At 35.0% G+C, this 26,073-nt stretch overlaps 1 protein-coding gene across 3 annotated transcripts in view; it reads right to left on the bottom strand.

Moving 5' to 3' along the window:
* UPF2 (UPF2 regulator of nonsense mediated mRNA decay) overlaps window positions 1–26,073 on the bottom strand; it is a 102,836-nt gene that overhangs the window by 25,783 nt on the left and 50,980 nt on the right. For 2 of the 3 annotated variants that reach the window (XM_038530131.1, XM_038530132.1), the window contains exons 9-15: window positions 22,668–22,776; window positions 14,659–14,772; window positions 11,614–11,730; window positions 10,042–10,227; window positions 8,001–8,204; window positions 7,014–7,289; window positions 4,266–4,449 (exon numbers count right to left, since the gene is read on the bottom strand). In XM_038530131.1, the coding sequence (XP_038386059.1) occupies window positions 4,266–4,449; window positions 7,014–7,289; window positions 8,001–8,204; window positions 10,042–10,227; window positions 11,614–11,730; window positions 14,659–14,772; window positions 22,668–22,776 (1,190 nt within the window). Of the gene's footprint in view, window positions 1–4,123; window positions 4,245–4,265; window positions 4,450–7,013; window positions 7,290–8,000; window positions 8,205–10,041; window positions 10,228–11,613; window positions 11,731–14,658; window positions 14,773–22,667; window positions 22,777–26,073 lie in introns of all 3 variants that reach the window. The other variant, XM_038530130.1, reaches the window with a different exon arrangement.

Here is a 26,073-nt window from a genome sequence, read left to right as displayed (position 1 = left end):
ATCAGAGCCCAATTGATAAACACACAGTAGATGCTTAGTAAATCCTTGTTTATTCAGACTCTTAGAGCAGAAAGAAACTTCAGCAATCATGTAATGATTTAACTCTTTCATTCTGAAGAATACTGAAGCCCAGAGTTTGAATAACCTAATCAATAAGAGTAAAAAAATTATTCCAGTGTCTTAAGTCTAAGAAACTAACCAAGAACTAACAAAAATATGAAAGTACAAGGTGATTAAAGTTGGTACACTCAAGTGTGGAAATAAAAAAAATTTTAAAAAGTTGGATAATGCTCAGAGAGGAAAATTAATGCTGAGAAAAGATGGTGTTTTGGAATGAAAATCCATTAACTTAAAATATTTTCTCTCATCACCTATTAGTTTTCATATACAAATATATTCTAGATTTTATACATGTAAATTTTATATATTAACTTATTATTTATAGGAACTTCAAGAAGCAGAATATTGGATTGTTATTTAGGTTATCAAAGACAAAAAATTTAAAGTCACGATTGTCTAAACACTCTCAGCAAAAATATCACAGTGTGCACATGAAATATCCTTACACCTTTTTTCTTTCTATCCACTTAAAACACACTGTGGGAAGAACTATAACGTATAAGTTGCTTTATTTTGATAGTCATACTTCTAATTTGTAAGGAAAATACATACTATTTCTAACACATTTTTATTTGCATTGCAGGTTACTTTCAAAAGCAATTTATAAATATATCTTGCATTTGCTGAACAGTATAATAATTATCCAGCTGTTGATCCCCAGGACACTGTCGATCTAAAATACACAACGAAGGTAAAAATGTACACTCACAGGACACCGGGAAAACAAAATACAAAACACAAACAACAAAATGCTGCTTTGTGCCTCAGTTCTGCTGCTCAAAACAGAGATAGTAATAATTGTAAAACTTCCTTGCAGACTGCTTTAAATTACACTTCTCTGCTTACTAGACAGGTTGTGCATTTCCTGGCTTGACAGGTTAACCGAGTGTTGATTTGTCAATGACTAAAGTAATGACTAACATTACCTTCCTGTGTCATTCTAGCATCAGATAGTACTCAACAAAAACACCAACTCTCAGCTGTACTCGCGTATGTAACTATGTCATTCTATTTTATTACCAATTTGCCTGTGCTTTTTGTGTAAGTGAAACTAACCTGGCATGGAAACTATTTTTACTTTATTTTTCTATTGTATAAAAGCTGTTTGCATGAGAGCGCTTTCTTCTACTGTTTTAGAATTTGGGAAAATTAATACCTCTCCAAATATTTGGAGATCCAGTTTTAAAAATAAGTATTTAACTCTTTAATCCGTCTGCAGTTTAGGAAGATGTGGCTCTGTATCAATTTTACTCCAAAATGCTGATCCATTGTCCTTATCCTATTTTTAAGATTCCTAGTTCATTAGATAGTAAATTATTTTCTATTTAATTGGAGGTGCTTCTAGGCCTTTTATTCTGTTCTACTGATTTTATATCTGATTTGTGAAATACACTGTTGGCTTTATAATTTATTCATGTACCTTTTCTTTTCACCTGTTTCCCTCATTTCTGTTCCTTATACTACAATACAATCTAAAAGTTCCAAACCAGATTAAATTATATTGCCTATAACCATATTGGTTTTGTTCTTATATTTAAAGAGGATGTCTTGGCCAATAATTCTATGTCTATACTTAGAAAACCAAGATATACAAAATTAACACACAAAAATGTTACTTATAGTAACATAAAACTGGAAAGAACCTAAGTGTCAAATAACAGGATTAAATAAATTATGGCACATTCATACAAAGGAATACGGCCAATTAAGAAATGAAAAATATTTCATGTCAGGAAGAAATTTCATAATATTAGGAAGAAAAAGTCCAGTTATTAAAACTGCAAACGTGCGAAAAAATCTTAAAGAACAGAACATATACCAAAAAATGTTAACACATGATCATCTTTGTATATGGAATGTGATTTTTGTTTTCTTGGTATTTTTCACAATTTCTGCCATCAAAAAGTACTACTTTTTTTTTTTTAAGATATATTTATTTGAGAGAGAGAGAGAGTGCATAAGTGAGGGAGGAACAGGGAGAGAATCCTCAAGTGGACTCCACACTGAGTGCAGAGCCTGCTGTGGGGCTTGACCTCATGACATTGAGATCGTGACCTGAAATGAAATCAAGTTGGCCATTTAACTGACTGATCCACCCATATGCCCAAACAAGTACTACTTTTAATAATTAAAATGACTTTAAAAATACAAGGGAACTTTGTAGTGCTTTCTCATGAACTATTATGTTAGCACTGGGATGTTATCAAGTTAAAATAATAATGAATTTACAAAGTGCTTGAAAACAAAAAATTCCAAAAGCAAAATATGTTATCTTATGGTTTATCAAATAAGAAATAGATTTAATATAGATTCATTCATGTACATCTTCCTCCTGATATTTACACTCTAAAACAGAGGAAAATGGGACAACTTGGAAGCAGGGAGCATATTGATTCTAGCTGCCATCATCTTTGGAGCTTGGTTCACAAATGGTGGCCTGTTTTTCCTTCCCATATTCTAAACAAGAACAGACCCCTTAAAAGAAGCCTGAGGTCCTTTAATTTAACCCTTTGGTCTATAAAGGATAAAGCGTACTTACTATATTCTTTATCGCTACCAAACTAGGTGTCAAACTAGTGTTACCTGACCCCATACACAGAGTTCCATTTGTAAAAGTTTTGGGGAAACAAGGCTAAGACTTAAGTATATCAAAGCATTTGAAGTAGGGGCACCTGGGTGATTCAGTGGGTTAGCCTCTGCCATTGGCTCAGGTCATGATGTCAGGGTCCTGGGATGGAACCCCCTGTCAGGCTCCTTGCTCAGTGGGGAGTCTGCTGCTCCCTCTCCTCACTTCCCCTCCTCCCTGCTCCTGTTCTCTCAAATAAATATTTAAAATAAAAAGGTGTTTGAAGTAAAGGAAATAATTAAGATAAATTAGTACTCTTCTTGATATGATCATTTTATACAATCAGAAATCTGAAAAGGAAAAAAAAAAGATAACTTGGGACAAAGTTCAAAGGATGAAAGAAATCACGTAAGTCCTTCTGTGTGGAATGGTAAAAAAGTGAATAGCTGCACAATCAGTAGCACCTTTAAAATTACTGCTCAAATAGATAACAGTAAACATTCTCCAAAGGAGGATGGACCTTTGGAGAAAGAAATCCTATGGAAAATGCTGGATATAATATGAAAAAAATAGTTTTAGAGGAAAAAGTCACGAATACCTTTGTTATGAAAAGCAGTTCTTTAGATACGTAACATAGCAAGTTTATGCAATTGGCATAAATGGTGAAGCTCAAGGATCTCCTAACGACAGGCATATGGGTACCAAGTGCTAGCAGGAAACAAAAACACTAGCTTCAAAGCCTAAAAACATGTTATTTTGAAATAATTATAATAAACATGCTAACATGCTAAGAACTATTAGCAAGCAAACCAGGTTGGTATGCACCTCATTCCAGTTATTTCCATTGACAAAGTTAGTCGGCTCCTACAGTCTCCTGTGGGAGCTGTTCAAGAGCTAACTCTTCTTCCAGAAAAGTCTCAGAAAGATGAAAGTAAACAGACCAATTCTTCTGCAGCACATAATTCTCACATTTTCTCTAGTTGTTAGAGAGACAACTCTCCCAGAGAATAAGGTCTGAAATTCCACAGGGTAGCTCCAAACTTCTAACAGATACTCCCTCTACAGTGTCCAGCCTGAACTAATATCTTAGGAAATAATGCTTGTTGAAAACAAGGAGTCAGGGAGGTGTATATGAGATGCTTTCATCAAAAGTGTTTTGTATTAGCAACTGAAAATTCTAAAAAAATTAAGAGAGGCTGAGAGGATGGTGTTTTTCCATCACTATCCTTTCCTTCAAGTCTTACATGACTATTTTCCTCTAATTTGGGATTTAATGAAATCAAGAAGTATGCCACCGAGGACGTAACTAACACTATTATATAACACTCAACACTGAAAACAGAAAGTATACAAAAGCAAATATAACAATATAAGGCAAATTCTAGAAACAATCTGTCAAATATCATTTTCATTTTTCCTCTATAATTAATTGCTTACCTAGTTTTATTAAGAATTCTCGTTCCAAGTCGTGTACCTGCCTGATGGATTCTTCCAGAGAATTACAAAGTTTGATCTTTGGTCTTAGCAGTTCTAATGTATCACTGATCATGTAATCTATGTCAATTAATTAATTGCTTACCTAGTTTTATTAAGAATTCTCGTTCCAAGTCGTGTACCTGCCTGATGGATTCTTCCAGAGAATTACAAAGTTTGATCTTTGGTCTTAGCAGTTCTAATGTATCACTGATCATGTAATCTATGTCAATAGGAAATGGATGGTCTTTTGTCCAAACCTCCAAACTTTTCTTCCACCAAACATAACGCTGATAACAAATGAAAAATAAATTTAGCTCTAAGAAATTAATAATAAAAATATTTTAAAACAACAAAATATTGTAATGTTACCTAGTTATAATAACTAAGCTTAAAAGTTGTATAAAACACCATTTTTATTAATGGTCAACGATAATAATTCTCTTACAGTTTCTAAGCCATTTGATTGTAATTTGAATTTTTTTATAACAACTGTCAAAATCCTTTTTAAAGGCAAGGAAAAAAGTCATAAATAAAATACCAAATAAATTCCCAGGTACTGAAAAGAGGCAGAAATCCAACTCCCAAACCCCTAAATGGGGTTTAAATATTTATTTTACCAAACAACAAAAAGCAACCAGATTCAAACCCATAGTTATGATATTTATTTATTATTTTCTCTATGCTACCTGTTTTGATTTCTAAGGTCAATTAAAGTACCTGAAAATACAGTTTTTGAAAATGTAAAATTATTTTATTGAACTTACAAGCATTTATTGAACAGCTGTTGTATATATATGGTACTGTTTAGAGATCTTCCCTCTCTCTTCCAAGCCTGGTTCCTTCATTCTATTTTCTACTTTGTAATTCATAAGTTTAACTAAAAAGCACAACCCAAGAATTTGCTTGGATATAAATGGGTATACTTCCAGATGCTTTCTCTTCTCTAGGTTGGTCTAGGTCCCTGCTACTCAAAGTGTAAGTTGTTTGAGCTGGTTAGAAATGCCGACTCTTAGACCCTCACCCCCCCATCCAAGACCAAATGAATTATAATCTGCATTTTAACAATATCTCTGGGTGGTGCATATGTATTTTAAAGTTCAGAAGTGGGCAGCCTGGGTAGCTCAGCGGTTAGCGCCACCTGCAGCCCAGGGTGTGATCCTGGAGACAAGGGATGGAGTCCCACGTCAGGCTCCCTGCATAGAGTCTACTTCTCCCCTCTGCCTGTGTCTCTGTCTCTCTCTCTCGGTCCCTCATGAATAAGTAAATCTTAAAAAAAATAACAATAAAGTTAAGAAGTACTGCTGCAGGTGGTCCTCTCCGTCTGATCTTCCCATTCTCCAATCTAGGAGAACACATTACCCTCCTCCCCTTAGGCCTCCCTCACTCCTTGCTCCCAATTCCCAGGTAATATCCTGCTGCATGTTAATTAATATGGAAAATATTTTTGTCTCTTTCTGCCCCGGGATATTTCTGAGTGGCTTTTTTCTCTCAGGCTAGGATTTCAAAGTGAATGCAATATGGACACTCTTCTGAAAGAGAGTTTACTTTTGATGCTGATAGTTACAGCTGACATTTTGCAGCAAAACTTTGGTTTTCAACAGTCTCCAACTTAAGATAGTCATTACATACAACAGTCAATCTGACTCTCAAATTTGCCTAACTCCCCTCATTTTCTTATCAGTTGAAAAAACCAGGGAGTAACAAGCTGTCCTCTGCTGCACAGGTATAGTGATAGAACAAAGTTAACATGCTCTTCCCCCAGAGTATTTACCCTACTTAACATCAACCACTATGTGGATGTATTTTTGATATCTCAAAAGTTATAGTTTTAAATTTATTTTCTTCACCAATAAATAATGGAGAAAACACTAACAAGATATTCTATAGAATAGAATGATCAGGGACACCCTGGGTGGCTTGGTGGTTGAGAGTCTGCCTTCAGCTAAGGGCGTGATCCCAGGATCCGGGATCTAGTCCCACACATTAGGCTCCTTGCAATGAGCCTGCTTCTCTCTCTGCCTGTGTGTCTCTGCCTCTCTCTGTCTTTCTGGAATAAGTAAAATCTTAAAAAATAAATAAATAAATAAGAATGGAATGATAGTATAGAATTGAATGCTACTTTGGAACTTTATTTCACTAATACCTAGAGAATTTGATAGTGAGCAATTCAACCTAATCAGTACTTAACAACATTGTATTATATGGGAAATAGTGATTAGGTTCCAAACAACCAACCTATAAGATAACTAAGGTGGAACACCAACCTTACAAAGGTTGTAGAACTGTCTCCGTATGTATCTGAATTTAATTTATACCATGCTTGCTCTACACTGTAAGTTTACATAATTAACTGCTTAGAGAGGGAAAGTACAACCCAAAAATTTACCATGAATGAACAAATATTTTCCTGTTTTGAAAACAACATATTTTCCAAAAAATGACATTTCTAAAAAAAAAGGTTAAATTGTTTAGAAATAAGAATTTTAGATATACAAACAATACAAATGAGTTAAAAATGTTTATTAGATGTATAAAAATTGCAAGTAATCCATAAACTGCCATACCAAATACGACAATCCATAAATTACTGCACCACATATAAACCATATCAAAATAATACCCAGAATTAATGATCATTGTTAATCAAAAAAGTGACAGTGCAAATTGAATATTTGTATAGAATTCATCATATATTTTAATCTCTAGAATATTCTTAACAGGAAGAAAAAAATCTAATGACAAACACATCTTATATGTGATACATGAATGCTACTGCATTTCTTCTCTAATATTTTTTTGTAACACAAGGAATGCATTAAACATGCCAAACTGCATATTTGAGTTTACATACCTGAAAGTATACAAGGAAGCAATCAAGTTTTCGTTTACTGGAACCTCTGTCAAAGTACTGGCCACAAGTATCCAAAATAGTGCACACTAGTCTAATTCTGAAAAGGTGCTCAGGAGGGTCTAGTGAACTTGGAGAGCCATCTGAGTTAACACCAAAGGAGGTAAAAGAATAAAGAGTTCTAAAAATAACAGCTGATTCCACCATTCGATAATTATAAAGTTCCCCTAAGAACTTGGCACTGCTGATACGTCTCTGATTAAATTTAGGTTGATTAACCTAAAGGAAAAAACACACATAGATTTCCATTAAAGAACAGTAATGTGTTGAGGTAAAATTCTTGTCTGTCACTTGATAATATCAATTACTGAAAGAACACTAAACAGAAAAAATGAGTTTTTCCTTCTTTTCTAAAAAAGTGATCACTCCTGGATATTCTTTATTCCTAAAAAATGGCTGTCTTTAAAATGTTTTAATAAAAAGAACAAGTTAAATTTTAAAGTTAGTATTAAGCGATCATTAACTGAGTCGATGACACAGTTAAAAATGTAATCCTCCCTATCAGCTTTCCATAACTTACTTTTTCTGTAACCCATGAATTAGGGAAACGGTAAGTCAACAGAAAGAGGAAATGGTTTACAGAAATTCTTATCAAATGATTACCAATTCACCTAATTAAGAGATTTATAGATTCCTAAAGTTGAATTCTAGTGCCCCAGAAATAGTAAAAATCTCGTATGCTCTTCCAAAATAAGCCTAACTGAACTTGAGAAAAAGCAGCAAAAAACTCTCCAGCACTAGCCTGAAAAAGCCACAAAATCTGAAACAACAGGGTTCATTAAAAAAAAAGTAAGTCTGAAGAAACAATAAGCTGACATCATAAGGGGAAAGGAAGGTTTCCAAATTATTATTTTTCAATAATCAGATTTAAGAGTTGTTTGAATTCTCTACAAACTCCAATTCGATGACTTTAAGGGAAGTCCTCATTACCTCCATTCCTAATCGAATATCTTCTAAAACTCCATCCACAACATGGATTCCAACATCTTCTTGGTAGAGCACCAGTCCCGCTAAGAGGTTGGCTACACAATGAATACTATTATATTTCACATTCCAGATGTTTATCATACAACAAATAACATAGTCTTTCACTTCTTGGTCCTGCCAAGGCAACTTTCGCATCTGTCTCAAAACCTACACGAAGGGAATTTTGTTTTAATTACTAAGATAAGTACATAATACTCTAATACATCCAATAATATATTTGTGTGGTCATAGAACTTTTGTTATGAAAAATACTTTAGAGATCTTCTACCAGCTTCTTCACTTTAGAGATAAGAAAAGCGATATATTTCTAATTATGGCGAAACTTATTCACATTACCCTTTATCTCTTCATAATGCCCCTAAGTTTTCTAGAGTTTCCAGATCTTCAATAGTAATAGTAATAGTATACACTCCTAAAATTTGTAATAATATACACTCATAAAATCTGGTTGCTAAAAAAAAATTCCTATATGGTTTATGAAAAATAGTATTTTCTTTTGCATATCACTAATATAAATAATCTCAGACACTTTTTTATAAATCAAAAATTTCCAGGGCACCTGGGTGGCTCAGTGGTTGAGTCCTTGCTTTTGGCTCAGGTCATGATCCCAGGGTCTTAAGATCAAGTTCCACATCAGGCTTCCCACAGGGAGCCTGCTTCCCCCTTTGCCTGTTTCTGCCTCTCCATGTCTCTCATGAATAATCAAAATTTTAAAATAAATAAATAAATAAAACTCTACTGGTAACGGGATGGTGAGTAGAGCTCTACCTAAAATGGAGTTCCTTCCATTTTTATTCTGGGGGGGAAAAAGGATACTATTGGCATATTGCAAAGCACTCTTCTCATCTCTACTCTATAGCCACCATTCATCTTTCAAGCCCTTAATATGTTCTCAAATCAGCTTCAGTGGAAATGTTAATGTTGTCTCAAATATATAACAATCTGTATTTTTTAATCTTTTAGCTAATTCTGAAACAGCTTTCAAACTGCTTGTTTGAAACAACTACTATCTCTGACTTTGACTCAAAAGTTGAGTCCAATTTCCAAAGTCGTGTGATCATTCCTCACTACCCATGTAGACTGCATGTATTACTGCACGCCTTTCCTCCTCCCCACAGGTTTTCTCTGTCCAGCAGTCAATGTTTTACATTTTTTTCCTAAAAAGAAAAAAAGTTCTATACTGTGTTGTTTCAACTTCTAGAGTTATCCATGAAATGTTCTGTTCAACATATCTTACTTAAAAGTGAAGTTTCTAATAACTACAATAATTAAGAAAACAGGTCAGCACTTCTTAACCTTTTCTGGAAAGTGACCCCTGCTGAGAATCTAAGGAAGACTACAGATCCTCCCCTCCAGAAAAATCGAAACAGCCCCAGAGATCCAAAACTATGAGATTTCAGAGAGCCATGGACCTCGTTAAGCCCATTCAAGATTAGAATCCCCTATACTGAAGCAGAATATTTAAAGTCAAATCATTTAAAATATCAGAAACAAAGTAGTAACTTCAAATATAAATAGCACCAAAATAAAAATTAAAAGAATTATTACTTCAGTAAGAATCATAAAAAGAAAACAAACATATGTCCTATATATTCTGTATTGTCATATGAATTCCATTTTAGGATTACTTGTATAGAAGTAATCCCAATTTAATTTGCAATCTAATCTTAACTCTGCTAAGCTTCACCGCTGAAGCTCTGCTTCAACTTCTCCAGTTACAAAATGTGAATAAGGCAAGCTGCTTATATTCCTTACCTGTATTTTGCCGAACACTGAAGCAATTTATGAACAAACTGATCTGGAGAAACTGAAACATATGTTTTGACCTAAACAATTTAGTGCACAGGCTAGAAGCTAAGTACGTGCACTGCTCTTAAAACTATCATCATTATGATGAAAAAGAATTAATGTGGTTGAATATTATATCTTAGCACTACTACAAACCTCAAATTGACTATTACTTTGTGGTTTCAATGAGATTTACCTTCTCAGTGGTAACCTTGGAGAGATCTTTGTACAAAAGTTTCCGGACATATTCTTGGAGAGGAGGACGTTTCTTTTTCACTGTTTTTTCAGCTGGAGGTGGGTTGCAGTAGTAGTATGCATTCTCCACCATTGTAACATACCTTGCATCAAGGTGCATTGCTTGTTTCTTTCTCATCATTTGCTCCTAAAAATAAAAAAGTCGAAGTCAAAATACTTTCATTCTAAATGTTTATTCCTAAGCAAATTTTTATTTTCAGAGATAAGATTTCAAGATAAAGGACTAGAAAAGGAAAAACAACAACAAACCAATCACTAGGTATTCCTAAAAATATGCAAGCACCCTATTTTACCAAAACCGTGTTTTTAGAACAAACTAGTCTATGACTGCAGCGTGTTAAGCCTTACACTCTGACACAAGAAAACTAAAAGCACCCAAGGTTTATAACTTCGGTTATAAACATCAACTCAAAGGCAGTGATTCAACACAGATGCAGTTAACCAATGATAAAGGCTAGCTAGCTGCTTTTAATATAAGGAGGGGAAAGATCCACCGAGCCAATCCAATATTCATCCGTACCACCAAGATCAGCAAAAGAGAGAATTCAAATATTGTAAATAAATATAAGACATTAAAAGTTAGCTCTATTACATTTTTACATGCACTGTCTCATTTAACCTCGAGAGCCTGAGCCAAAGAGCAAGAACAATTTTTTCCTTGTTACAATAAAAATTTGAACTTGGAATGACTTAAGTGGTTAGTGTGATATAAGCCTACACAGATTTTGAAAATCAATTCCACTTGACGGCCTTCCATAATATTTTTACTAGAAAAAAATTGTTTCTTCATATTAAATGTTACTGGCAGAGACTATTCAGGCTTACGTATGGATTCCAAAAAGTAAGTTATCTAAAGCAAACGACACAGTCAAGACTTTTGTAGCAGCAACACTGATCTAATGACAGTATATGGCCCAGGGATTCCTAAACCTGAGCTCTCTTTAACACCAATATTCCCTCTGCCACTATACTTCCTATTTTCCCAAGGCAATGCATGGGTATTATCAAGCATAATAACTTAATTGCTTAATAAACTTGATGACTGTTTCAGCATCCTAAAGTAACTTAAGAAGTAACTTCCTTAAGTAGCTTAAGAAGGAACTTCCATCCCAAGTTAATTTTTCAAGCTTATAGTTTTTAATTTAAAAATTAAATTTTATATTTTTAAGCTTATAATTTATATACTGATGGCACATTAACAATGGCTTCTTTGAAGATTCAAGAACATCCATAAAAAGCTATAATATAACAATATTAACAGTACTTGCTCATTTGCATCATCTATCAAGTTATTTGGGATTGAACTCAATCCTCCTTTAAAATATTGTGAAACTCACTGACAGCCAAGTGAGAAAAATTCCTACAACTCCTGGAATGGCCAACATATATATATATATGAGTGGTTCTAATTTAGGGAGAAATGCTTACTTATATAGCAGAGCAAGATCACAGGCTCACAGGCACTGGTTAATATTCTAACCCCTGAAGTAAATCAAGAACTTCAAGCCCTTACCAAAAGTACGCTGGTCCTCAGGTGTGATTCTGGCGATCTGAAAAGAAATCTTCCACATGTTTCCAGCAGAGTACATGCCATTTCAATATGGTGATGGGAAAAGTCTGACAGAAGCATCTGTAATAATAATGATGATGATGAGAAAACACAAAGACAACACTTCAATCCTATTAAAGAAAGAAAGTACAGATCTAATGTGTATAACAACTTCAAAAATATCAGTGTGAAAAACAAAAGCTAGTCTACTTTAACTTAACAAGCTTCATTGCTGGGACGCCTGGGTGGCTCAGCGGTTAAGCGTCTGCCTTCGGCTCAGGGCATGATCCTGGAGTCCCACATCAGGCTCCCTACAGGGAGCCTGCTTCTCCCTCTGCCTATGTCTCTGCCTCTCTTTCTGCCTCTCATGAATAAATAAATAAAATCTTAAAAACAAAAACAAAAAAACAAGCTTCATTGCTTGCTGAGTATCTTTTGTGTTCAGCCACAAAAAATTTAAAACTTCAATATACTTAACTCCTTTTCTTTCAGATAAATAAATACATGAAAACCAGTATCAAAGTCCTTTCTATAAGGACTATGAGATGCTATGTACTTAAACATCTGTGACATACACAGCTAACATTTCCTAAATGGGTTTTTTTTTCTTGTTTGTATGACATTTACTTGTAAAGTTCTGACCTATGTGGTTAGACCACATTATCATAGCATTTCAATATTCATCCTCCCAATCTTTCTCTATGTATATTTTCTAAACCAAAACAGATTCAAACAAACCACATCATTTAATGACTTGGTGTTTTTTAGTTAATATGATTTTTGCTGTGTGCTTATTTGTCCTTCTGTGGCATGATTTAAAAGGGGATCATTACTGCATAACATGAACTACACTACTGGATTATTTATTGGATATTAAAATTGTTTATGATTTCTTGCTACTTAAACAACTGTGGGACAAACATCCTTAAAGATAAATTCATGCATGTTTATGATTATTTCCTTAAAACAAACATAGAGAAATGGAATTTCTATGTCAAAGAAATGTATATCCTTCCTATGTATTTGTGACAATTACTATAAATAAATATACTAATGTTTAAATTGTTCCATAGTATGATTCCCTTCAATTACAGCATTGGGAAATCTTTCACAATCCCTCTTAAAATGCTGTCCAGAGTTTCCCTAAATGTACTCTGTTGTCTTCTGAGATGCTCCAAGTATATTTAGGAAACTTAACCCCTTGAATATTTACAATGACTATTAATATTTTAAACACTCTTAAGAAATCAAGCAATAAGAAACTTGATATATTAAACTCAGAGTTTTCCAAATGTTTTTGAATCCAGAAGTCTCGCTTTGTATAATATACCTAATATCCTAAGGAAATCAATTTTTTTTAATTATTTATGATAGACACAGAGATTGGGAGAAAGAGAGAGAGAGAGGCAGAGACACAGGAGGAGGGAAAGCAGGCTCCACGCAGGGAGACCAACGCGGGACTTGATCCTGGAACTCCAGGATCACGCCCTGGGCCAAAGGCAGGCGCCAAACTGCTGAGCTATCCAGGGATCCCCAGGAAATCAATTTGATACAAAATATATCATTGTTAGTCATACTTTCCAAATGCAGAGTTATTACATCTCTGCTGCATCAACTTTACCACATAGAATTACTTACCAACATCTAGCTTAACTCCATTGTGGACAGAAAACATAATCTCAATAATTTGTCTTTCCTAATTTGCTATGATTTTTTTGATAAATTTTGGTGATCCACCTGCATCTAAAGAGATTTTAAATTCTGATGCTCTTGGGTATAGTGTTAATTAGATCCAGGTTAACTGTATTGTTCAATTCTGTATATATGTATTGATTTCGTCTGCCTCTTCTTTTAAGCTACTGAAAGGTATTTCTAAGTCTCTCACTATGATTGTGAATTTGTTTACTTCTTTCCTTGTTCATTTTTGCTTTATATATTTTGAAGGTCCCTTACTGGATTCATATCAATTCAGGAAGGTAATACTTTCCTGTTAAAATTCACTTTTCACCATTACAAACTGTCCTTTATTCCTAATAAATGCTTTGTACCTTAGTTGCTTGCCAATTATGAAAACAGGTAAATTTTTTTTAAAAGACTTTTTTATTTCAGAGAGAGCATGAGTGGGAGGAGCAGCAGGGGAAGGAGAGAAAATGTCAGATAGACTCCATACCCAGCACAGAGCCCAACATGGGGCTCAATCCCATTACCCCAAGATCAATCACCACTGTAGCTGAAACAGAGAATCAGATGCTCAACCTACTGTGCCACACAGGAACCCTGAGACCAGGTGACTTTTAGTCAGTGTTTTCTTTTTTTTTTTTTTTTAAGATTTTATTTTTATTCTTGAAAGACAAGAGAGAGAGGCAGAGACATAGGCAGAGGGAGAAGCAGGTTCCATGCAGGGAGTCTGATGTGGGACTCGATCCTGGAACTTCAGGATTACACCCTGAGCCGAAGGCAGGCACTAAACTGCAAGCCATGCAGGGATCTCTTAGTCAGTGCTTTCATGATATATTCCACCCATCTTTTTTGTTAGCCTTCCTGGTCTTCATACTTAAGGTTATCGTTTTGCAGGCTACCTACAATGTTGTTTAAATCAAGTCTTATATTCTTCAGGCTCTTGTATTTTGTCCTTTTACATTTCACGTAATTGCTGTGATAGCTACGTTTCTACCTACCATATTATTTGTTTTCTAGTCTGCTCATCTGTTTAATGCTCCTTCTTATTCCTTTGTCTTCCTTCAGATTAAACAAATATTCCTTACTTATTTCATTTTTTCCAGCATTTATAACTAAAACTTTAAATTTGTCTATTGAAAACAACTCAAGGGACACCTGGGTGGCTCCGTGGTTGAGCATCTGCCTTTGGCTCAAGTGGTGATCCTGGAGTCCCACATCAGGGTTCCTGAAGGGAACCTGCTTCTCCCTCTGCCTGTGTCTCTGCCTCTCTCATGAATAAATAAACAAATTTTTGGAAAAAGAAAACAAACCAAATAATGTAGCACTAACCTTTAAACAATGTAGTGTATCATTTTTAGTGAACATCTTAAATTTAGTTAATTCTCCAATAAAGCGAACAGTTTTGTTCTTTGTTTCAATATTGATCTGGTCCTTTTTTCGTACCTACAAATTAAGAGAAAAGAGACATTAGCTTAGAGAATTAATATTTTGAAATCTCTGTGACAAGAAATGTAATTTTAATAAGACTGCATTCACTCTAAATATTTTAAATAAATTTAGCTAAATTTCTTGCTATACAGATTATTTTAAGTTAAGGCAAAATATGCTCTGTGGAACACAAGTGCTGGGATATGATTTGCAAACAGTTCCATGGTCAAATAATTTGGGGGAAACAATGCACTTTATTGGGCTTAAATAGGTTCTCAAGTAAAGAAGCCTATTTAACCTAATTTAATTCAATTTATCTCAAATTTATTTAGCAATACAGACCTCCTTTTGAAATAGTAGCAACTACTAGTTAACATCCCATTAAATTAATACTATAAGGAACAAATTTTAGGAAATGCTGCTTTAAAAACAATAAGCACCAAGAGCTCACCTTAAGCAAAACTATTAATAAGGCTTGTGTATTACACTTATGAACTGGATTTTTGTCATAAATTCATTACAGTGAAATATCCAATATAATCATTGTTCTTTATCATCGTTAGCAATTATATATCAAATTTTAAATCCTTTGCAAATATAACCCCTCTAACTTAGGCACATACTTCAAGAAATATTCAGCACAACAAAATCCTATTCCAACAGTACAATGCAAACATGTTATATCAAAGTGTATGTAAATGGATTACATTTTCATCAGAAAACAACCTACAGTCTAGAAACCTTTTATGTAAACAACGACAATAACATGGTGGTGCCTTAAACTAATTTAATGTATTTTTACAGAATACTCTCCTATCTTATTCATTTGTTCCACATGGTGCCCTTGAACTAGTTTAATGTTTTCTACTTTTCCAGATTACTATCCTAATCTTATTTGTTCCACATAAAAACATCCTGAAAGGAAACAATAGCTGTTATAATTCTGATTTAATAGTTAAAACAAAAGAACACAAAGCTCTCAAATGACTTGATGAAAGATCAGTACTAAAATCCCAGTGTCCTAACTATGACTTGAGAATTCTACCACCTTAGTATATACTGGGTTCTAAAATAGGGCCTAACCTCACCAGCAGCTAGACAATTAATGACAGTCATTTATATAAATACTAAGCTTCTATATACTCAGGGAGCTAACACCTTAGATTAAACTCATCATCTTCATTTTTAAGGACCTACCTTCTATAGCAAGCAAAGTAGGTGCTAAAATTTTTTAGCTCTTCAGGGATAATTTTTAAACAAAACTATGTTTACTCATTTAAAACATCAGAGCAAACTAGAAGCTCACTATAAAGTTATTAAAGCATAATAAAACTGCATCGATTAAAAATAAAATCATAAAATTCAACTTATAGAACTTTAACCTTCCTTGACTGTTTTTGCAACTCAGAAAAGAGCACAGCTTTCATAAAGATCCTTTCACAAATAAATGTTTGCTAAGTACTGCATATGAGAAGCCCTTCAACTGATTTATCTTATTTTATGAACTCCTAGGATACATTAAGAGTATGGACATTGGATCAGACTTGCTGGGTTTAAATTCTAACTCTATTACTTACTAGCTGTTAAACTCTGTGCATCTCATCTTTAAAGTAGAATAAAAGTAACCTACTTCATAAAGTTGTTGCCTTAAGCCAACTGATACACATAAAGCATGCACAATAGTGCCTGGCATCAGCAAGAGGTCAACAAATTAGCTATTATTATCTATCTTTGCATATATGTATCACTAATATGTAGACACTAAATTATTGTGGAATGAACAAATAAATGAAAATGCTTAATGTTTATAGATGTATTGCAGGGATACAAAAGAGCAAATGATCTATAGTCAGAAATCTGAGCTCCTGTGGTCATTCTGCACCATTATGGAGGTATATGACCTTGGATAATTCACATAAATTCCATGAACCCGTCGGCTCAGTAGGTAAAATAAAGATAAAAATAAGGATGGTGATGATGATGGAGGTAGTGGTGGTAGTAACAATAGCTATACTTCACAGAACAAAAGATTATACCCTCACCCCTTTAAAAAGATGTATAAGAGGTATCTTAAATGGCTGCAAAATGCTTCTCAGTGAGAAATAATGGAAAATTACACATATACTATGAATTCATCCCCCCTCACCCTCCCCCCAAAAAAAACTACAGAGGAAAAAAGGTAAAGAAAATATACAAAAAGATTATTAGGTTTGTTTTAAAGTGATGAAATTATGGGGCTTCCCTCTTCTTTCTAATTTATTTTATATTTTCTAAATAACCCACATAAGAGCATGTGTTTCTTTCACAGACAAAAAACATATATGCAAGCATTTCAAAAATAATACACTAAAACTGAATCTTCAGAGGAAGTGGGGATGGGAAATATACAAACATGCCTTTAAATCTCTTTGGGTGATTCTGGATACGTAAGTTCTTAATAACTGCTGTGAAACATCATACAATTTTAGGTATTACTGAGCATTATAACTTTCAAAACATGAAACATAGTGTATCATTCAAAATTATTCTTAAATATTATTGAAAGAGGTACAACCAACATGATAGAATTTTTAAATGTATTATGAAAAATCAATTATCTCACTCCCTCATTTTCAGATGAAAAAAGATGAAGGCTTTTTAAAACGCTGTAACTTGGGGGGCCTGGGTGGCTCAGTCGGTTAAGCCTCTGCCTTCAGCTCAGGTCAGGATCACAGGGTTCTGGGATCAAGCCCCTGCATTGGATTTCCTGTTCAGCAGGGGTCTGCTTCTCCTTCTCTCTCTGTTCTCTCTTTCTTTCTCTCTAGTAAATAAAATCTTTTTTAAATTTTTAAAAATAAAAATAAATAAAAGGCTATAGCTTATAAAAAAGACTAACTTATTCTGACTCCTCACTCATATATTTTCCTGTCTCATTTGTTGACTCCTTATGATCACAAGGTATGTCAAAACACTTCTGCATAAGTAAATGAATTAACAATGTAAAATTTCTATATATTTCTAATTCAATGTCTCTTACAGAATTTTACTTATATAATCAATCTTTATTAGTAAAAATGTTGCTTATAACTCATTAATGACAGTTGAAACTGAGATCAACTGAATAACTAAATTCATAAGCATTAATAAAAACTCTTCAGATACATCAACATATAAAAAGTATGGATTTCTCATGCCTATCTAGGAAGATCCTCGGCCGCAAACTAGTCCTTCATTACAAACTCACTCAAATAGGCATTATACCTCATCCTCTATAATTTGCTCACTTTGTTCTACATAAACTGTATTCATTTAATCATTCTAATTTTTTGGAAAATCTACTATATGCAAGATACTAAGAAGGCACTAGTCTATAAACAAGTAAATTTGCCTTCAAAAAGTTTATTTATTTTATGCTGTGGACCATTGATCTCCAGGGTAGGGTACGTAAGACTCTTGATCTACTAGAGTGTGAGAAAAAAATCTTGGAACTTCTATTTATGTTTTTGATCTCAGACTTTTCCATTTATATTTTTTAAATAAATTTACATAAAATATTTCATACAATTGCAAATAGACAGAATTTATATATAAATATGCCAAACTGGGATATGTGGTCAACTTATTTTACCATTATAGAGACTTGATTTAAAAAGCTGAAAGACCACTTTTTTAAAGTTTTATTTATTTGAAACTGAGAAAAGAAAAGAGAGAGAGAAGAGAAGAGAAAAGAGAAAAGAGAAGAAAAAAAGAAAAAAGAAAAGAAAAGAAAAGAAAAGAAAAGAAAAGAAAAGAAAAGAAAAGAAAAGAAAAGAAAAGAAAAGAAAAGAAAGAAAAGATAAAGATAAAGCAAGCACTAGCACGGGGAGTGGCAGGCAGAGGTAGAGGGAGACGCAGGCTCTCCGCTAAGCAGGGAGCCCAATGTGGGGCTTGATCCCAGGTGGGATCATGACCTGAGCCAAAGGCAGACACTTAACTGACTGAGACACCCAGGTGCCCCTGAAAGACCACTAATTTTAAAAATGTCAATCAGTTAGGCTGGTATGCTTATATTTAAATAAAAGCTGTCCCTTCACTGTTCTTTTTGTTTTTTTTTATGATTTTATTTATTTATTCATGAGAGACATAGAAGTAGAGACACAGGTAGAGGGAGAAGCAGGCTCCCTGCAAGGAGCCCAACGCAGGACTCGATCCCAGGACCCCAGGATCACCACCTGAGCCAAAGGCAGACACTCAACCACTGAGCCATCCAGGTGCCCCTGTTCCTTCATTGTTAAAGAAGTAGGCTCTGTTGGGATCCCTGGGTGGTGCAGCAGTTTGGCACCTGCCTTTGCCCAGGGCGCGATCCTGGAGACCCAGAATCGAGTCCCACATCGGGCTCCCGGTGCATGGAGCCTGCTTCTCCCTCTGCCTGTGTCTCTGCTTCTCTCTCTCTGTGACTATCATAAATAAATAAAAATTAAAAAAAAAATTTAAGAAGTAGGCTCTGTTGAAAATCTAGAGAACACGGAAAATTAGAAAGGAAAAAATACTTATTGTCCCACTATCCAAAGACGGCCGCTGCTAACATATTAATATGTAATTCTTTTCTGTTTACTTTCCAAACAATTTAACATAATTGTAAATTTATTCTGTGTAAGATTTTATAGCTTGCTTTTTTTTTTTCCACCAAAAACAGCACTTGCTATATGTTATGAAAATTTTTTGGTAAATGTTACTTTCAATGGCTTTATATCATTTCAGCATTGTCATTATATGATCATTTTCTTAATTCACTGTTGGGCTTTTAGCGCTTATTTTCCACTTTTTCCCTACAATTCATGATGTGAATAAAGCTTTTTTGGATATATAGGATTATTTATTGAAAGCTGTCCAATGTATAAATGCCTCTACGGATCTTGAAACATACTACCAATTTCCTACCAAATTCTGACCTTAAGTACATGTGGTTTTTCACTTCTATTATCTCTACTATTCTGTTGGTCAAATTAGCAAATTCTGTTGTTTTAACTACAATTTCTTTGACTACTAAATGAGATTTCATATAGTTTTGTTATCCAGTTTTCTCAGGTGAGGTTCTTAAGCAAAGGGCAAGTGTGATTGTGACAATATGTTGGAATTAGACAGTAGGCCTCTAGAGACATGGAAGCCTGAGTAAAACACTATTCTCCTAATTCAAGCTATGAAGAGGAGATACTAGATGTGAGGAAGTGTTTCAGAAGATATTACCAACAGAATCTGGTGGACATTAGCTCCTGAATGTCCAAGGGGCAAAAGCAGAAGTATTTCTCTTAGTGACTGATTAGAGAAAAAATATTTCAAATTTACAGATGCAACAGAAGTTGATATGAGGCAGTGAAGGATAACAATGTTTTCTGAGAAGTCATGAGTTTATTTAATGGACATATGAATTACATGAGAACTTACTAAGCGCACCAAGAGAGGTTCTGACAAGAGAAATGTATTTGAAGCTGTTGAGAAATAAAAGTCAACTGGACCCCAGGTAAATGTGTTCTGTCAAAAAGGAGGATAAAGGAAGAAAGTGTGGGGAACACGAACATACAAACTCAGTTGGAAAAAAGTAAAAGGTATTTAACTATTGATAAGAGATATTGAGAGTAACAGTCATAAGTAAGAACCAGGAGAGTGGTGGGAGAGAAGGGATAATTATTATTGTAATAATACCTACGTCTGAGCACTGTGTGATGAACTTACATTATCATAACCTAGTTTAATCCATAAGAACAATCCCATTTAAAAAGATATCAGTATAACTCCCACTTAAGTAACTTGACCAAAATTAACAATGCCAGCAAGTGGTGGAGACAGAATGACAGAAAACAACAGTCCAGCAGTTCAGAATCTGCAAGGACCTCAACTAACATAAAGCAATTAGGAGGCTGCTGGTGGTCCCTGCCAGGGTGAGGACAGTGAGACAAAGGGTAGATGTCAGAAGCAGAAGAGACAAGTATCCTCTAAAAAACCCCAAACAAGAAGCAAATGAAAGAGGATGGACATGAGGTTGAAAGACATTTTCTTGTGGCTATTATTTTATTTTCACTTACGGATGGGAAAGTGTCAAGCATACATACAGACCAAAAACAAGGTGCTGGCAAAGTCTGCAGATGTCAGGGTAGGGAAAGATAGATCTCCAGAAGGCAGAAGTGATCCGTGACCTCAAGTATCTTTTTTTCTCTCCCCTGAAAGCAGTGGTTCCGATAGTATTCTCCCAAAATTCTGCTCCATCTTTGAGTTGTAATACAGCATTACAGCAGGAACAAAACTGCCAAATCCCTCAACTCCCATCCCAACTATCAGAGGTGGGAGGCAAAAGATACATGAATAAAATATTCTTAATCTTAAGTTTCTCACCAAAAGCACCAATTAGGCTTAGTCTAGCAACCTGTGTGTTGTTTTTGGATTTGGTTGATGGGCATATGCATATAGCTCATGTAACAGAGTCATACTGTCTGCCAGTACAAGTTTCTTTTTTTGCATGATAGGATTAAATAAATCAACAAGAACATGACTCTTGATGCATCAGTCCCCAAACTGGCAGCATTTATCAAAATGTGTTCTTTGAGTGACTACATATTTGATCCCTTCCAGAAGGCTCAAGGTGCACATTACCCTATTAAAGCTTTAGGAATTCTTATAAGAAAACAAAAAACAAAACCACTTAACTCTTATGGGCTCAGTGCTTCCAAACTGCTTTTAAACACAGAAACTTGTCCTTGCCTAATACTATGTATGAAAATCCAAAACACACTTCACCAAAAACTGCCCCAGAAAAATCTTAACCACAAATCTCATGTAAATTACCTCCTATGGCAAGAAGCCTTTAGAGGTCATCCCACTCCTCACTGAGACATTCTCCTTCCTCTGAACTCAAGGCTTTGACTCTTAAACAATTCACTTGGCAATGAAGCATGCAATTCCTCCTAATATCGTATATATTTAGAGTTTAAATGTTTATTTCACTCATTTTTGTATTTGTGCCTTGTCTTCCCAACTACATTGTGAGATTCCTGATCTTAGAAATTATTTCTGTTCTGAGGACTCAGCAATACCAATTTGTGTATAATGAGTGCAATAAAGTACATACTCAGCATAGTAAACATTTATTTGCATTCCAAGCAAATTGCTATAAAGCTAAGTTGTACTGACACCATTTTCCCAATGGCTAACATAACCATCTCAATTTCATGTCTTTTCAGTCTACCAATATTCACTTTCAGTCACTTTTAAGCAATCATTTTCTGCTTTCAAGTCTGTATTTATACCACTTGCACTAGGTGACTGGGTGGTATGGGTTTGGAGAACCACTTACAGGCAATCTGTTAAGATTCTTAGGACTCCAAAGGGAAAGAAGCTGTCTGGAAACCAGTCCCTGGTACTTACCAGGCTACTCTTTAAAGAACTTACCACTATACAAGGTAAAAATTGTTAAGGCAAGAATCAGTAAAAACATGGGCTAAGACAGCATTCATTGATCAGATCAATTATGCAACCTTGTATGCCCCAGACATTTAGACTCCCAACATCTAAAAGAGCATCCTCCAGGCACTATGCCCTGACTTGCATGGCCAATTCTATGTTTCTTCTGGGAACACAAATGAGACCTGCTGGCTCTCTTGACCTTAGAGAATGGTTTTTCCTTTACAAAAGCAAAAAGTGTAGAACCTGTAGGAAACAAAGTAGTGGCGACAGCTCATCTCCAAATTGGAATATCACTCATCAATTTCAAGCTTTGTTGAGAAAATTTACATTTTAAAAACTCAGAAGTCCATACATTCTGAACTGTTAAACCACTATCAAATTTCAAAAATATGCTTATCAACATAATAATCATATTCTTAAAGAATCCTCATTCAACTTAGAAGTATATAAATGTGTGTATATACATATATAACAAAAAATGCTTAAATACATACATGAAATCTGAAATCCCCCCTCAGCATGGAACAAAGATCCTCTGCTACATCAGACATGCAGGGATGCAATGTAGCAACCAATCTTGCATAAAATGGTAGCAAATCCAACCTGCAAAAGTTATATGTGATATATGTAAAAGGAAAGACATACCAGAAGTAATTCATTTTAAAATTTAAACTTTCTCAGATATATTCACACATTAAATGATGATAAAAACTAGTAATCGTACAGACGTGCCTATTTATTGCCATCATAATGAAGTATATGGAAATTTAATTTGCTTTGCAAAAGCTTATTAATAATCTGGTATTTTCTATTCAGTGCTTTTACTGCACATCTGTAATTTCACTGAGTATACAATTTTGATAACATGATATACTGAGTGCAGAAAACACCAAGTTTTGACATGGCCTGAATTTTCAATCACATAATTACTAAGTAAACAAACCCAATGGTAACTTAAATAGTGCAAAACCTTTTAAACCATTTCTTTTATTTATCCACAAATAAGTTATTTGGAAACTTTAATGTCTAAAGTGAAAGGGTAACCAATAACCAAAAAAGCATCTAAGAAGTCAAAATATTATCACAAAACCCACACACTAATTTCTGCATCTTACTCATTATAGAACTACTCAGATTCACCTACGGTATCTATCTTCTCTTACTCTAGACAATAACTGGCAAATATGTGGTTATTCATGCTGCCACCCCCCTTTTATTATCAGAGCACTTTCTCATCAAATCTGAATGCTGCTCCAGAATCCTGCTTATTAACACAGCACTCTAGAGCGGCACTACTAATCAAAATGAACACACAAGCTAAAATTTACTTTCCATTCCTGCCATAGCCATTATTTTATAAAACATGATTACCCAATGATGCAACACTCAGCAGACACTGTAGATAAGAAGCAGTGAGGAATTAACAAAAGCAGCTGCGGTGACCATATCAAGTTATGGGGAACGCAGTGATGAAGGAACCTTAAAACTATAAAAATTCAACATAAGAGCTCAAATAACTAGGCAGCCTAAAGCCATTGAGAACAGAAACACATAATCCTACAGGTTATCCCTGAGTACATCACTATAGAATAATACAGGAAAATGGTTTCATCATCAGAGAAAACAATGCACACCATGCAAGGCTTAGGATTAGATCTGGAAAACTCTCAGCATGGACAGAAAGGCTCACCTGGAAGAAACATAGCAAAGGAAGGAAGAATGGAGGTAAATTTGAAAGGTAGAGGAAAGTGCTTAAATTCATACCTAAGAGACTGAAAACCTTTGCATTCCTCTTTGTTATAATTTCTTTTAAAAATTATCATTTAGATTTTACTAACATGCCAGGCTCTGTCCTAGGCACCTAATAATATACTTTACTGAGCTTGCTAATCCTAATAACCATTCTATGAGGTGGGAATTAAAAAAAAAAAGATTTTATTTATTTATTCATGAGAGAGACACAGAGAGGCAGAGATATAGGCAGAGATATAGATATAGATATAGATATAGATATAGATATAGATATAGATATAGGCAGGGGAGAAGCAGGCCCCTATGGAAAACCCAGTGAGGGACTCGATCCCAGACCCCAGAATCATGTCCTGAGCCGAAGGCAGATGGCTCAACCACTGAGCCACCCACGTGCCCCTGAGGTAGATTTTTTTTTTTTAAAGATTTTATTTATTTATTCATGATAGTCACACAGAGAGAGACAGAGAGGCAGAGACACAGGCAGAGGGAGAAGCAGGCTCCATGCACCGGGAGCCCGATGTGGGATTCGATCCCGGGTCTCCAGGATCGTGCCCCAGGCCAAAGGCAGGCACCAAACCGCTGCGCCACCCAGGGATCCCTGAGGTAGATATTTTAATCACCATTTCAGAAATAATAGATGTTGAGAGAGGTCAGGGAAAAAGTGGCTTTGTAGTAGTGATTCAATTTTGTTAAAGGCATCACATCTGTGTTTACTCTAACAATAAAAAGTTCAATCCATTATGTAAAGATCTAAATCAAGACACTTAATATTAAATGTTACATTAAATGTTTTTTTAATTATTTAGAAAGTTTTATCAACGAAGGTTAACAGCCCGTTACAAAGAAAATGTGCACATGTGGGGCACATTACTCCTTGATTATTACATAAATGAAGTTTTCCTGTGAGATACTCTCATAAATATGTAGTCATTTTCTTCATGTCTATTAGTATAAAAAAAGCCTGGGACAAATGAACCTTCAATTTTCTTGCATAACAGATTCACACTAACAGCAAGTTTACTTTCTTTCTTTTTTTTTTTAAAAAAAGATTTTATTTATTCATGAGAATACACAGAGAGGAGAGAGAGAGAGGCAGAGACACAGGCAGAGGGAGAAGCAGGCTTCATGCAGGGAGCCCGACGTGGGACTCTATCCAGGGTCTCCAGGATCACACCCTGGGCTGCAGGCGGCGCTAAACCACTGAGCCACTGGGGCTGCCCGCAAGTTTACTTTCTAAGTTTTTAAACTTTGGTTAGAATATTGTACTTTATTTTTTTTTTTAAAGATTTTATTTATTTATTCATGATAGTCACACAGAGAGAGACAGAGAGGCAGAGACACAGGCAGAGGGAGAAGCAGGCTCCATGCACCGGGAGCCCGATGTGGGATTCGAACCCGGGTCTCCAGGATCACGCCCCAGGCCAAAGGCAGGCGCCAAACCGCTGCGCCACCCAGGGATCCCAGAATATTGTACTTTAATATAACTGTAATGTACATTATAGTTAGAATATATTAAGTTTTCATTTGTTTTTCAAACCCACTTTAGCAACAAATACTTTCTTCTGTTTCAGTTCATAGCCATTGGCCAAACACAAATAAATGAATTTAAACTATGCCTGAGTTCTACTACTCCCAAATGCCACAATTTCAGATCAGAAAAATGAAGAATACGTTGAATGAACACAAAAAATGAAGTCATAAGACAACAAAGAGGAAGGAATGTGCTCGGAGTCAGGAGGCTCAGGTTCTAACTCTCTCAATTAGTGCTTCTGTGGTTTCCAGTCTTAGCTGCTTTGGTTAAACCCTCCGATGGCTTAGACGTTCACCTCAGAGCTCCACACTGGCTCTTCTTTCAGCCGGAAGATGCTTTTTTCTTCCTCCAGATATCTACACTTATTCCCTCACAAAAGCCACGTCTTACTTCTAACTGACACCTCCTCAGTGAAACTGCTTTCAAATACTCAGCTGAATCCACAAATCTACCCACCCCTACGCCAGAATCCCCTATTCTGCACTATTTTTTTAAAGTAGCATTTATCACCTTCTTACATATTATACAATCTACTTAACTTATTGTGTTTATTATCTTGTCACCCTTCCCCACTAGAATGTAAGCTCCATGGAAGATAGTTTGCTATTATTCAACAC

This window comes from Canis lupus, chromosome 2, assembly GCF_011100685.1.
Source record: "Canis lupus familiaris isolate Mischka breed German Shepherd chromosome 2, alternate assembly UU_Cfam_GSD_1.0, whole genome shotgun sequence".
NCBI lineage: Eukaryota > Metazoa > Chordata > Mammalia > Carnivora > Canidae > Canis > Canis lupus.
Note: the sequence above shows the minus strand (reverse complement) of the source record. Positions and strands in the feature narration are given on the sequence as shown.